Source organism: Rosa chinensis, chromosome 7 (assembly GCF_002994745.2).
Source record: "Rosa chinensis cultivar Old Blush chromosome 7, RchiOBHm-V2, whole genome shotgun sequence".
Classification (NCBI taxonomy): domain Eukaryota; kingdom Viridiplantae; phylum Streptophyta; class Magnoliopsida; order Rosales; family Rosaceae; genus Rosa; species Rosa chinensis.
In genome coordinates, this window is record NC_037094.1 from 27,011,129 (window position 1) to 27,027,080 (window position 15,952).

General features: G+C 37.7%; 1 protein-coding gene across 1 annotated transcript; it reads left to right on the forward strand.

Moving 5' to 3' along the window:
* Positions 1–5,719: 5,719 nt before the first annotated feature.
* Positions 5,720–15,267, forward strand: LOC112178801. The gene is made up of 2 exons (XM_040510089.1): positions 5,720–6,437; positions 15,036–15,267. Exons 1-2 carry the CDS (start codon positions 5,826–5,828, stop codon positions 15,057–15,059), a joined length of 636 nt encoding a protein of 211 aa, XP_040366023.1. The 5' UTR covers positions 5,720–5,825; the 3' UTR covers positions 15,060–15,267.
* Positions 15,268–15,952: the final 685 nt, after the last annotated feature.

Here is a 15,952-nt window from a genome sequence, read left to right on the forward strand (position 1 = left end):
AAGCAGAGAGTTGAAGAAGAAGCTGCCGCCCAAACCTCTTCCACATATAATCTGCCAGCTACTGCACCTTTTGTCCACCCACCGATGAAACCAATCTGCTTTAATGTTTTCTTTGTAGAGAAGAACGAAGAAAAGAAAGAAAGAAAAATAATAGTTTTCTCCAAAAGAGGAGAAGAAAAGAAGAGATTAATAAGCAATAGCTAGGTGAATTTGTGGGTTTTCATTGAGAGAGAGAGAGAGAGTGAGTTTTTTAGGATTCATATTTTTAATAGATCATTTGGAGGGGACAAGGCTGAGTGGAGCAGACAAAAAAGAAGGTCTTGAGTGGATAAAAGATAGCATATTGAGTGGTGGTATGGTGGATAATAATATATACCTATTATTTGATATCTAGTAGTTCGGTTCCGCACAAGTTTAAAAAATGAAAACCGGAACCGAACCGTTATTACCATATAAAGAACCGAACCGAAAAACATGCATGTTAATATTTTGAAGAACCGAACCGAATCGGATTTTTCGGTCCGGTTCGGTGCGGTTTAGCCAGTTTTACGGTTCCAGATCCCAGCCCTACTATTAAGGACAATAATTGTATCAAAAAAAAATATTATAATTATGTTCTCTAGACTTTCCGATTCAATAATATTAAATTATATTTTTTATTATTTTCCTTATCTAATTTCACTACATGCTCATTAAAATATCTATATCTATACTATTATTAAGATAAGAGGCTTTGTTAGCCAAAATGGGTGTGAAAAGACAATAAAACCCTTATACCTTATATTAATTTTAAATAATTTTTAATAATTGAGTGGTAGTATGGTAAATGGTAAAATTAAAAATCATATAAAACATAAAATAAATAATTTTCAAAAGGATAATTAAGACATTTAAAAAATATATTTTTATTAAAAAAAAAACAAAAAAAGTATTCACAATCCACTTTTCTCTCTCCATTATCTTTTCTCTGCAATAACTAACTCTTTTCTTTTTTATTTTCTGAAAAAAATAATAATAACTTGCACATGCAGAGCATGTATGAGGAAATGCTATTATATTTAATAAGAACTAAAACTCTGATTAAGATCATGTGTTATAAAAATGTAAGATATATATGTTGAACGCATATTGATGAGGGACAAGAAAAGAAATCATATTATGACTTAAATCTAAGTCTATCCATTAAATTTGCAACACACAAAAAAACAGTGAGCTAGCAATTAAAAAAAAAACTAAAATACTATTGAAATAATTAATTATGAGGTACAAAAAAAGAAGAAGAGAAAATAAACATTAAAACAATGATCACTCTTCATTTCTTTTTTGCACAACTAAAAGAAAAAAAAAGTTTTTTAAAAAATATATAGAATAGTTCATTAGTTCATGTTAAAATATTTTCTTGTTGATTAGAAATTAACTTTTGAAACTCAATACCTTGTGTTTGATTTCTTATATTGGATAAGATATTTATGTTGTCTGATTAAGGAATAGACATGTAATTAAGATTCATTAAATCATTGAAATTTCTAAGTTTTTTATTTTAAAGGTAATAGTTTGCTTGCAAATTATATGAGTAAGGTTATTTGAGGAACTTAAGTGAGGTTTAGTGAGTAAATTTAGTATTTGAAAATTTAATAGGAGGTGTAAAAAGTACAAGAGGTCAAGTGAGTAAATTTAGAGGTTCTAACAGAAAAACTCAAATAAAAAATAGGGAAAATGATCATTTTCCCAATTTTAGCTTAAAAATTGCCCACTTACCCAAACACTCTAAGAGATCATTTCCCTAATACCCAATTATGTATTTTTTTTATTCTTTTTTATTTATTTTTGGGACAATTTAGCCCTCTCCTCCTTTATCACTTAGAGAGAGAAGTGATCGAAGACCTTGCCGGACTCCCATGACCAATGGCCGGCTGCGGACTCCTGCGACCGGTGCCCGGAATCCCGAATCTAGCTACCTGATTCTGGCGTTAGATTTTATTACCCCCCAATAATACCCAGTAATCATATTATTGCCCCCCAATAATCGTATTATTGCCCCCCCAATAAACATATTATTGCTCCCCAATAACAAGTTTATTGGGGATCAATAATTAATGAAAAATGAAGATGGTTTGAATTTTGAAAGCTTTCGGAGGTTTATCCAAATAAATAATCTTATTATTGCCCCAATAAACATTTTATTGCCCCTCAATAATCTTATTATTGCCTTCCAATAATCTTATTATTGCCAACCAAATCATGATAAAAAAGCAATCACTACTGGCAAAATTTCCTTCCATTCTCAGAGTTCACAGTTTACCACAAAAAATAAAATTTGACCACCAAGAAAATGCTGTGGGTAGCAAAAAAAAAAAAAACACTAGAAATTGATTTGGGCACCCAGTAAAGCTCTGGGCACCCAATCACCATCTTCACTGGTCTCTTGCATCAGAAATAGTTCCTCCCAAGTACGACAATGATAGCTAAATTTAAAGCTATTGATTTTCCTTATTCTCCTGCAAATTTGTCAATTGTAATATAGGGAAATAAGGGTCTCCCGCAGAGGATTAAGTTAAACTAAATGTTTCAACAAAAGTCAGAAAACGCGACTGCAGTTCCTACTGAACAGAATTCAAAAAACAAACTAAAAACCTAACCAAAACAACCCAGAAAAATATGAAAATTTACAGAGATGTACTAGACACACAAAGCGTCCAGCATACAAAATTTGGGAATTTTTGGAGTTCGTTTACTGTGAGAATAAAATACGTCAAAACAGAGAACAGAAAGAAAAACGAAACTGAGACAGATTTGAGATTGGTTGATATCAAGATGATGAAACTAGCTAGGAAGGAAGTATCCACCTCCAACAATCACACATAACACAATTTGTCCAACTTACTTCCAATTAACTTAGTTGAAGATGCTCAGATTGGCTCGGTACGCTTGAACACAACCTATTACCCTTTCTTACTTTGTACACTAGGCAGGAAGTGCTCTACACCTAGACTATTCCCAAGCAATGCAACCTAAAGGTACACTTATTAGATTAAAAATGCAGAGATCATTAAGTTTGAAAAGAGTTTGAGCAATCACTAGGCATCGCAAATAACTTAGAGCCTTGCTAAACCTAGGGTTTTGTTTACTTGCTAGTGAAAACTACCAATTACTTCTGTAGACTATTTGAGGAATCCAACTATTGATCCAGGCATCAAACAATCAAAGTATTAGAACCCTAGCATGCATACTAAGTAGGCCTCCAAAGCATACAAACATAGAATTCATCAATGAGAAATACGGTAAACAAAACCTCAACTTTATTAATTAGAAAACAAATTGAATGTCAAAGTATGTTATGGATCATGTCTAGGGGATTCAACTGCCCCCTAACTACTGGAAATCAAAAACACAAAATAATGAAAAAGGGAGGAAGAAGAAGAGAGAGAGAGAGCTGCTGCAGATTGATCTCCTTTTATATGCTTAGAGGTTAGGAAATCCAAAACCTAAAAGAATTAGGGTTCACGTGCTTAGGTGGAGTTTTCCTATTGGCTCTTGAACTTGATGACTTATTCTAACCATTCACATCGTGCCATTTGTCCATCATGAGTCGAAATATGAAGCACAAACTTGTCCTCGGGCTTCTTGGTATGATTTGGGCCTCGAAACATAAATTCCCGTCCAACCTCAGATTCACCCGCAGCCTGACCTCTTGTACTAAATCGGCCATAACTTTCTCTAGAAAAATGATATTGATGAGCCGTAAAAATATTCAGAAACTAGACATCTGAGGCTATCCATCAATATAAATATCATTCTCTAGATCGTTCTGAGCTGGTCTCAGTGCTCTGTCGAAGTTAACTGATCTGCACAGGCAGATTTCCCGATTTTGCTTTTCAATCCCTCTTTTACTTCTTTTCTTCTTCTTTACTCCAAGATACCTATAAAACAAATAAACAAAGTAAATAACCATAAAATACACTAAACTAACAAAGAAAGTATGGAGATTAACGCTATTAACATCGCATAAATATGCTCTTATCAGACAACACCTTCAAGGGTCTGGGGTTGTGCGGTCGAAGGCGGCTCGGGGGTGCCATGGTCGTGGATGCGTGGTCGGGCTCTGCTTGGACGAAGCCGATCTGGGTTGGTTTCTTGGATCTGATCTGGAGAACGCGTTGTTTGGCCGGGGTGGTGATCCATAGCGCGGCGGTGGCAAAAGGATGATGAAGGCGGTCTGGCTAAACCGGCGGGGCAATGCAGTTGGCCGGAGGTGGAGATAGAGAGAGAGAGAGAGAGAGAGAGAGAGAGAGAGAGAGAGAGAGAGAGAGAGAGAGAGAGAGAGAGAGAAGGATGAGTTTCAATTTAATTAATAGGGGCTAAAATGTTAATAGATGTTAGATTGGGTAAATGAGGTTAAATAACTCTTAGTGGAGTAAGTGAGCAATTTTTAAGTTGAAATTGGGTAAGTGGTCACAGCCCCTAAAAAATATCCAAAGCCTATCTCTATATGTAATTCTGAGAAAGCTTTAGTTCTAAAGCTTTTAGTTTAGAGTATAAATAGATTAACAGGTTAACAAATACAAAAAAATTATAAATTAATTACACAAGTCACATTAAAGAACACAAACACCACATGAATTTTCATCCTCACTTCTTTTCTTTAGAATGTACTGTATATCTTCGGAGGGGTGCTTCGTAATGCTCAGGGTCAATTCATTGCTGCCTTCTCTATGCGTGTGTCTTTTGTTAGCTCGCCATTACATGTTGAACTTTTGGCTATGAAAAAGGGTCTAGACTTGCTGCTAGCCATGCAAATCACAAACGCAGTAATGGAGAGTGATTGTCTCCTTGCGGTTCAAGTCATCAATGCCTTGGATTGTGATTTGTCACCATTGAGAGCCTTAGTTGCTGATGTTCGAAGTCTTCTCAGCTCTAGTAATAATTTATCTGTTACTTTTGCTCCTAGATAGGCTAATTTGGTAGCTCATAGGCTGGCTGCTCTTAGTTTTGAATCTGAGATACAAGTTGAATGGTTTGTAACTGCTCCAGATAGTATACTGGATGCCCTCATGTACGATCTTAATCGTACCAAGTTTTAATACAATCTTTTTTTTGCTTCAAAAAAACGATTATTTACAAAACAGAGCCGTAATTTTGCATTAGTATTTTCATTGCTAGCAGGAATTCTCAATGATCACCTAAGAATTCACCTTTTTTTTTTTTTTTTTTGACATGACCTAAGAAATCACTTAAAGACGTCCAAATATTGGTATCGATTACCAATAAATCATTGTCCCAAGAACTTCATCGAAAAAAATCATCATCATCCCATGAATGATTAATGAGTTCACACGAGATAGATGAGCCTTGGGTTGAAACCATCCTGCCTTCCAGGAAATGTAGAAATATAGTCAAAGTTTTATGGATGATGAGAAGCTTTGCGGTGTCCTAAAGTCTTTGTAGAGATCGAGATCCTTGTTTATTCTCTACTTCTTGTACTTTTCAGACTGATTGAAGGAAGACAAAAGAACCTCGATCACAAAAGTCATAGACCATCGAGAAGGCTATACAATTCCCACCTTTGGCTTTGGACGCGTATGCTGGTGGAATACAATTCTTTCCTCCAAGTCCAACTTACATGTTCCAGGAAGCTTATTCTACTCGGTAACATATCGAAATTGTCCAAACTCCAAACACTATATATATAAACATTCCTTCTCTTCCATTTCATCAACACCATAAACAAACAAACTCCCTTCACTTCACAGTTTGATAAATCATACATAGCAAACTAACCCACAACAGCAGAGAGATAGAGATTTTGTTTTCAGTTTTATTGAGAGATGGCAGAGAAGACCCAACAGACTTATCCTGCAGCCCCAGCAAATGGATACACAAGAAGTGATGGAGAATCTTTGGTCTCCGAAGATGAGCTGAAACGCAAGAAGAGAATCAAGTTGTTTACCTACATTGGTATTTTCATTGTGTTTCAGATCATAGTGATGACTGTATTTGGTCTTACCGTGATGAAAGTCAAGACCCCCAAGGCTAGATTGGGCGAAATCAGTGTCCAAACACTGAACTCTGTCCCTGCAACACCTTCATTTGATGCAAAGTTCACAACCCAGATTAGGATCAAGAACACAAATTGGGGTCCATATAAGTTTGATGCAGGTACTGCGACATTCTTGTACCAAGGTGTGACTATTGGGCAGGTTGCTATTCCTAAGAGCAAGGCTGGAATGCGTTCCACCAAGAAGATCAATGTCGAAGTCAGTGTGGATACTAATGCTTTGCCAAGCAGTTCTACACTTGGAAGTGAATTGAACAGTGGGGTGCTGACACTGACCAGCCAGGTTCAATTGAAAGGAAAAGTCGAATTGATGCTCATAATGAAGAAGAACAAGAATGCTGCAATGGACTGCACCATAGCATTTGATTTGTCCTCAAAGACTGTCAAAACTTTACAATGCAAGTGATCATATAATCCAAGTGAGTGCAGGAAGGTGGAGCTAGGCTGCATCTACAACTAGCAATATTTGGATTGGGGGATGACAAAAGACTATTTCTTGATTTGTTTGTACATTCTTTATTCTTTTGTGAAGCATGGATTTGTTGAATAGTTATATGAATATATAGCTGTTTATTGATTTTCTTACCACTGAGAGGCCAATAGCACAGTCGTAATTTCCAAGAAATCTGCTATAGTTTAACATGAAGACGATAAATGGACTGAATAAGTTTTTAATCGGTCAATACCAACTAATACAACAGAAACGTAGAAATTAAGAATATATATATATATGTGTGTGTGTGTGTGTGACTATATATATATAAGAAGAGAGAGGATCAGAAGCCGACGTTCGCAGTGCTGCAAAAGTGCGACGTTCATGCTTCTGCTGCGATTTGGCGGTGCGGATCTTGCCGGACGGAGGCTAGACGCCGATCTTGAGCTTCTTCTTGCCGGTGGACCCATCGGATACCAGTTTGTAGTCGACCTTGATCGAGCTTGAAGTTTTAGGTGAGGTCGCTGCCCAGAATCTTCGACCTTGATCTCCTTGCACTATAAGAGAAAATAGCAAAAGCGAGGAATCTCACTGTGACAACCCAAAAATCGTGGCAAAAACTTGGCAAATACGAGGAAATTTCAGTTGTCGCGCATGATTCCATCGGTGACAACCGATTTGTCGCATAAAGTAGGTATTTACAAGAAATTGATAGTTGTCACCCATATGACATTTTGCGACACCCAATTCCTCGCAAAATGTCAATTAGGCAACAATTTTTACTAATTGTCGGTTAATATATTTGTGACAACTTTAACTTCCTCACAAAAGATTAATTAGGTGACGACTGATGTGGATTGTCACTTAATGTTTATGTGACAACTAGATTTCTGTCACTGAATACTGATTTAGTGACCACTTCTGTGAGTTGTCGGTTAATGATTATGTGACAGCTCACAAAAGTGGCCACTAAGCTGAAAATCAATTTGGCGACAATTTTAATGTGTTGTCGCTTAATGTTTATGAGACAATTTGAATTTCCTCACTAAAAATTAATTAGCCGATGACTTCTACTAGTTGTTGGTTAATGTTTATGTGACAACTTTAATTTTCTCACAAAAGACCTATAAGGTGATGTCTTTTACAGGTTGTCGCTTGATGATTATGTGACAACCTGAACTTCCACGCTGAAAATCAATTAGGCGACAACTTTTACGAGTTGTCGATTAATGTTAATGTGACAACTTTAATTTTCTTGTAAAAGGCCAATTAGGTAACGAACTCAACGGGTTGTCGCTTAATATTTATGTGACAACTTAAAATTCATCGCTAAAAACTAATTAGGTGACGACTTCTATCAGTGGTCAATTAATGTTTATGTGACAACTTTAATTTTCTTGCAAACGACCAATTATGTGAGGACTTGTAAGGTTGTCACTTAATGTTTGTATGATAACTTGAACTTTCTCGCTGAAAACCAATTAGACGACGGCCTGTACGAGTTGTCGGTTAATGTTTATGTGACAACTTTAATTTTCTCATAAAAAAATAATTAGACGACGACTTTTACTAGTTGTTGCTTAGTGATTATGTGACAAGTTGAACTTTCTCTCTGAAAACCAGTTAGGCGGCGACTTATACGAAGAAATCCTCTCAATGTGAATATTTTAAAAGAAAATTCTTTTCCAAAATATCTTCGATAATACGCCTAATATTCCCGTTATCTCCATTTTTTAAACTTCGAATAGATATGTATAAAATGATATTGTTATTCTTGATAAAAGAAAATGATTTATGCATTAATTCAAAGAAGAAAAAAATTGATTAGTGTGACGCCAAGTCAAACAGATTGGTTAATTCCATTCATCATCCACCTCTTCCCCATAAATACACACATTGGCAGATACAGCTTTGTGTCTCTGTTACTAATTGTTTAGTCCACCTTAATTCAAAGCTATGCTCTCCAATCTCAATTAGTCTGATTATTGAACTAGCTAGCAGCTAGCAGAACAACCAATCATATTGACCCTCAATAACGATTACAAAGGAAGAAATTCTTTAACAAAAGATGGAAAGTAATTAAGACGATCTGGAGTTCGCTTAGATTCAATCATTTTGGTATAAAGGTTCATGAAATAGTAATTTCCTTTTCTTTTCTTTTTTCTTTTTTTCCAAGTGGTGTACATTAGTACGTATTATCTAGGCAAAATGCTCCTTCATTCCAGATTGAAGAGAAAGAACAGTGGAAAAGAAACCAAATTCATATTGCTATCCTCCAATATTCCTCCTTCACCTACATACACAATCTACCACTGGAATCCCATCAATTACAAAAAAAAAAATAAAAAAATTATAATGCCCAGATTTAGATTAGCTCTAGGATTAGGTTTTGCATAAAACCTATTTCACAAAGGAAAAGGTATGTTGGCCCGACTTGGAATTCTCCAGCTTCACACTGAGAAAGAAAAAGAAATAAATATAAATAACAGAAACAAGAAGAAGAAGAAAAAGCAATAAACATTGAGCTTGAATTTGATTGTTTGTTTCTTCTCATGGCCAGTCCTATATCTCAATCAACCTCTTCGATCTATCAAACATTCAGTGAGGAGCAGCCAAAGCTTGTCAATAATTTGATCCGACGAGAATGGATAGGGCGTGTATTCAGTGAGATTTAGATCCAAATTATAAGTTTGCTAATGCGTTTAAAGAAGGAGTTAACTCTTTTCTTGTGGTTGCGAAGCATCATGTGAATGCGAATAATCAGATCTCATGTCCGTGCATGAAGTGGAATAACACAAATTCACACCCTTTAACCGTGATCAAGATCCATTTATTGAAAAATGGCATGGTAACAACATATAACCCATGGATATATCACGGAGAACAGAATGATGTGCAGAGTCAAACTATTTCGAATAGCCCAGTTGATGCATCTGAACACAATACAAGTATTTTTGATATGATGAACAATCTTTTCCCAATGGGTAATGCACATGTAACGGGTGATGGAGATGATATAGGAGAGGATGAAGAGGACGATATAGACGATACATCAGGAAATTAGGATACCCAAGGGGCTTACAATACTATCGGTGTTCATAATGAAGATAAGGATAACTACGATAAGTTACTACAAAGAAGCTAAATGAGAACTCTACCCTGGTTGCACAGAATATTCAGTTTTAACATTTGTTGTGGAGTTGATTCACTGCAAAGTTGACAATCTCTGGACCAACAAGTCTGTTGATACCTTGTTACAAATGATAAAGAAGATGTGTCTGAAGCCAAATAATATTTCGAAATCATATTATGCTTGCAAGAAGATCTTAAAAGGTATTGGCTTGGGGTATGATATTTAAGGTATCTAACTCGCTTAAATCAATGGACGAACTGAATCTATCCAACCTAAACCATACTAGCTTTAAAGCAGTTATCAATGCCTAAATGATAATCAATTTGGCTGAAAATTTGCAGAGATGATCTATACATTAGCACTTAAAAACTGAACGGTCAAGATGTGGATATGCAATCGAAAAGTGACCATAAACTCTAAATCCGAATTTTAATTTCAAAGTAGAGATCCGCTTTGAATAGGATACACACACACACACACAAGAATGATCTGAAGCGGACGTTCGCACTTCGCTAAAGTGCTGACGTCGACGCAGCAGCCCCTCTCAGGCTGCGATGGAGACGCAAATCAGGCCAGACTGAGGCCGAAGGCATCCGAGACCTCTTCTGGGCAGCAATCGAGGTCGGAAGAGATCAAGGTTGCAGGTTTCTGGGCAGCGACCTCACCTGCAACTGCAGGTTCTGGGCAGCGCTGCAACCACGTCTCCGGCGACTCCACCCGATTGCAAATCAGTCCATCAGACCCCTGGCCTCCATCCGGCAAGCGGCGCCACTCCGTCGTGGCCTGAGCGGGGCTACAGCGTTGACGTCATACTTTAGCGAAAGTGCGGGCGTCCTCTTTGGAACTGCTCCGTATATGTGTGTGTGTGTGTGTGTGTGTGTGTGTGTGTGTGTGTGTGTGTACATATACACAGCCTATCCAGAGTGAGGCCTTACTCTGAAATTAACATGTGAGATTGGAGTTTAGGGTTACTTTTCAGTCTCATATCCACATCTCGACCGTTTAGTTTTTAGGTACTAATGTATAGATTATCTCTGCAAATTTTCAGCAAATTTGATGATCTTTAAGGTATCTAACTCACTTAAACCAATGGATGAACTGAATCTGTCAATGCCTTAACAAAATCAATTTAGCTGAAATTTTGCAGAGAAGATCTATACAGTAGTACCTAAAAACTAAACGGTCAAGATGTGGATATGAGACCGCAAAGTGACCCTAAACTCCAACCTCATACGTTAATTTTAGAGTGAGTCCTCACTCTAGATAGGATCTGTATATATATAGACAACCATAGTAGAAAAGATAACAAAACCTTTACAGATGGAGAAATGGAGGAGACGATTGAAATGATTGGTGTATTAGTTGAAAACACCCTCTTCTATAGCTCTTCAAGTTGGACAATAATGGATTCAAATCATTCAATAGCTAAAAGCTTCGAAGTTAGGTTGATTTTTAAGGGGAAGTGCCCGTTTCCGTTGTATCAAGCAATTCCACAGCAGGCGAACACTAGCACTCGACCAAGATGTCTCGAATTTGGCGGGCTAACAACTTTGGATGAAACCTTATGGATTCCCATCTATCCCAATTAACCAAGATGACTTGTCACCGCACTTAGAAACAGTCTTTTATTATTATTTTTTATCTGAAGCTTAGAAACAGTCTAAGAATAATTGAATTTTGTTCTTTAATTTGCGTTCATTCATATGGCCAGTATGGTTGGCAGTTCATATTGGAGAAGAATGCTGAGTTAAGTGAGAGCATATAAGACTATAAGTACCAGCTTCATTCTTACAGTTGAGTCTCCAAGAAGCTGTCTTTGGTTCTAATGTATTGGTAAATAAACTCGTTCTAACTGTCATATAATTTTCCACTTTTTTATCTAACTTTTAAGAGGACAGAATACATATGTTATATTTAGGCCTACAAATTTTGATAGGATCAGAGATAGCAGAACTCAAAACAAACACAAAATAAGATGGGTTAAACCCCTGTTAGAAATTATTCTATGCACCGACGGTGCAAATGACCCAACACTTATAAGATGATCTTAACCCTTGATATTTATAATTAATAAAAAAATAGAAGGTACTTAATGGGTCAACACTCTAAAATACGATTAATAAATAAGTGGGCTAATTACTGTTGTAGTACCCTGTGGTTTGAGTCCAACATCGATTCAGTCCCTCGACTTTCAATTTCATCAAAAACACCCCTGCATTATCAAATCCCATCTAATAGGTCATTCCGTCAATAATTCGTCAATTGGAGCCGTTAACTCACTGATGAGGCATGCCATGTCAGATCATGTGAGCCCCACCTATCAGGCAAAATTCCAAAATTGCCCCTTCCTCTCTCCCAGCTCCCACACCCACACGCTATCTCTCTCCTAACTCCCACACCCACACCCTATCTCTCTCTCTCTCTCTCTCTCTCTAATACCCAAATAACGGCCTTCTTCTCAAATCAAAACCAAATCTTCAGACAAAATTTGGGTTGGCTTTTTCTGATTTGATTCAATTGAATCGGAATGGTGGTGAAGATGATGAAGTGGCGGCCGTGGCCGCCTCTGAATATGAGGAAGTACGAGGTGAGGCTGGTGGTGCAGTTGGAGGGGTGAGATCTGGTGCGGCAGGAAGAGGAGGACGAGGGCGGCGTCGGGGAGAGTAAGTTGACCGTTGAGCCAGCGTTCAAGACTGAGCAGGCGATGCCGGGCACCAGCAGAACCGGGTCGAGATTCGAGTCAACGTAAGGTTGGGGCTTCTTGATCAGCTTCAACCTGAGCTCCAGCGATTGCACGATCTCGTCCAGAAGCATTGCTATTTTGCCTAAAATCGAACCATAGGCGGGGTTTCCAAGTGTACTGGGCTCAGGTTTTGGGAGTTGAAGATGATCGGGTTTTGATGGAATTGGAAAGGAGTCGTGAAGCAAGAGGGGACGAAGAAACAGAGCAAAGAAGCAATCAAGGACTGGTTTATTTGGAAGGAAGAAGAAGATTTTTTGTCAATTTGATTCTTGGTGGTCAATTCTGGTTAAATTTTTTTGTCTTTTTTTGTTTATTTTGGAGTTTAATGTTATTGGTGAGCTGGGTTTGATAGTGTGAGACTGGAGGTGGAGGCGTAGAGAACGTCCGGTGTCTTGGGATAGCCGGAGACCGAGGGGCGGCCATTGCAGAAGAGGTGGTGGTTCTCTCTATGTCCTGGGCCTGGGCAGGGGCAGGGACAAGCAGAGTTCATTTGGAGCTGGGAGAGAGGCAGGGTCAATTTTAGAATTTTGCCTATAGGTGGGGCCCACATGATCTGACATGGCATGCCTCATCAGCGAGTTAACGGCTCCAATTAACAGATTATTGACGGAATGACCTATTAGATGAGATTTGATAATGTAGGGGTGTTTTTGATGAAATTGAAAGTCGAGGGACTGAATCGATGTTGAACTCAAACCACAAGGTACTAAACAGTAATTTGCCCTAAATAAGTTGGTCTTAAATTAACCAGCCAACTCATAAATGATGCACATAACTCATTTATTTTTTCAAACGGGTAAATATTCAAGAAATTTCAAGTGCTTATTGTTTATTTTTAGAATGTTCTTGTGAAGTCATACGTTGTACATTTATATAACCTTAATGGGTCAATAGAATTTCACCACAGCACGAGGTCTAAATTAAATCAGTTTAGTTGTACTGGTTGGGTCGATCGGGTAACCCATTTAGTAAATAGGTGGGGTTGAATTAACCATCTCTTGGGGCAATGCTCGGATAACCAAATTTTGACATTCTACCTTTAAGATTTGATATGTTAGATGAGTACTCTACTTTATTTCATACATTTACATTATCCAGCCACCACAACAATTGCAACTATTATGTGATTGGTACACTACATTATTTTTACTTAGTGGGTTTGGTAAAGTAATATAAAACATTTTAAAAAAATTTGAAATGAACTTTTTTAGTAGACAATATCAATGAGGCAGGCTGGCCTCGGTACTAAATCGAGACATTTTTGCCTAGTCAGCCGACAAGATCGTTGGCCGATATTATGGCCCAATGCAGTACAGACCGGTTCAAAAGTAGGTTGGTTCGACTCATTCGGCCTAAAATGTCAGCCCTAAAAATTATGCATAATGACCCAACTTTCAAGGAGTACGATAAAAAGAGTCATCACTTAAACAGTTTCACATGTTTAACATTGCAGCACAAAAATATATAGAAATATACACAAGTCTCTTCAAACGTAGAGAATGCTAACAAGAAGCTGTAATTATCACTTAAGACGCCCAAATATTGGTGCTCATTACTCAATAAATCCTAATTTCACGGGAGCTGAAAAGGTTCAAGCCTACCAGGCAATGCTGAAACGTTGTAGTCAAAGTCTTCTAGATAAAGGTGTTTTGGTAGGACAAAGTCATTGTTATAGACAATACTGAGATCCTTGTTTATTCTCCACTTGATGCACGCATGATATTGACGCCTAAATACGACATATAAAAGTCCTGAAACCCAATCACCGAAGTCATAGATCATCTAGAAGTCCAATAATTCCCCTATCTGGCTTTGGACGCGTGTGGTGTTGGAATACAATTCTTTCCACAAGTACAACTTCCATGTTCCAGGAAGCTTGTTCTACTCGGTAACATATTGAAATTGTCCAAACTCCAAACACTATATATACACACGTACATTTCTACTCTTCCATTTCACCAACAGAAAACAAGCTCCCTTCACTTCATAGTTTGATAAATCATACATAGCAAACTAACCCACAACAGCAGAGAGATTTTCTTTTCAGTTTTATTGAGAGATGGCAGAGAAAACCGACCAGGCTTATCCTATTGCCCCTGCAAATGGTTACACAAGAAGCGATGGAGAGTCTTTGGTATCAGAGGATGAGCTGAAACGCAAGAAGAGAATCAAGTTGTTTACCTACATTGGTATTTTCATTGTGTTTCAGATCATAGTGATGACAGTTCTTGGTCTTACTGTGATGAAAGTCAAGACTCCCAAGGCCAGATTGGGTGAAATCAATGTCCAAACTCTCAACTCTGTCTCTGCAACACCTTCATTTGATGCAAAGTTCACAACCCAGATTAGGATCAAGAACACAAATTGGGGTCCATACAAGTTTGATGCAGGTAGTGCAACATTCCTGTACCAAGGTGTGACTATCGGGCAGGTTGCTATTCCTAAGAGCAAGGCTGGAATGCTTTCCACCAAGAAGATCAATGTTGAAGTCAGTGTGGATACTAATGCTTTGCCAAGCAGTTCTACACTTGGAAGTGAATTGAACAGTGGGGTGCTGACACTGACCAGCCAGGTTCAATTGAAAGGAAAAGTCGAATTGATGCTCATAATGAAGAAGAACAAGAATGCTGCAATGGACTGCACCATAGCATTTGATTTGTCCTCAAAGATGGTCAAAACTTTACATTGCAAATGATCACGTTGGGAGATGATCAAAGATTAGTTCTTGATCTGTTATTGTACAGCTAGTTATTCTTTGTTCTTTGTGTGGAGCTTGGATTTGTTGAAGAGTTAGAAAATTATATTGGGATTTATTTGTTTTCTTTACCATTGATTTGCCATGGTGTTCTTCTTTTCAGTTTTATTGGATTGAATATAGATGTGGAAGCTTAGTCGCAGGTCTATAATATCATGCGTCCATGCCAGAGCAATAACAAATACCAGCTGGTTTCAATCATCATACTCTTAAATTTAATTAGTTGCAAAGAATGAGAATTGTTTTTAATCGGAACATCGTCACTAGTGGAGCATACGCGCGTTTGCATTCTATAAGGAGCAAGAGTTCAAGACAACAGTTGGCCGGTCTCTCAGAGTTAACAATTCCAAGAATTAGTATTGAATTCTTGATTACTAGCAAATCCATATCCTAGAGACCGCCTAGCTAACTCGACTGTCATTTACATTAATACTGAAGCAACTGATTGTGAAGTGACCTTCCAGTTCTTTTTCACTTGCACAGTTGCACTCAAAAGATTGAACTGTTTTTGTGGACAGATCGAACTTAATGGTGCGGTCCATTAATGGTATACTTCTTTTTCTTCATTTTGAGCATCAATTCAACCTTACCAGGCAATTAATTTGGATGCTCAGCGTCAACACACACCCCCCCCCCCCCCCCCCCCCCCCCCGCAGCTAGTGTCAGAGAGGGGCATAGTTGAGGTTTCGGAGTTTGATGGCGCGCAACCTGATCATGGAATTTCATGAAAGTGAGATCAAATAGAGTCATGACTATGATTTGAAACACAATGAAAATGGTTGAATGATCACATAACTAACCTAAATGAAAGAGGATAAATACTTTTCAACAGT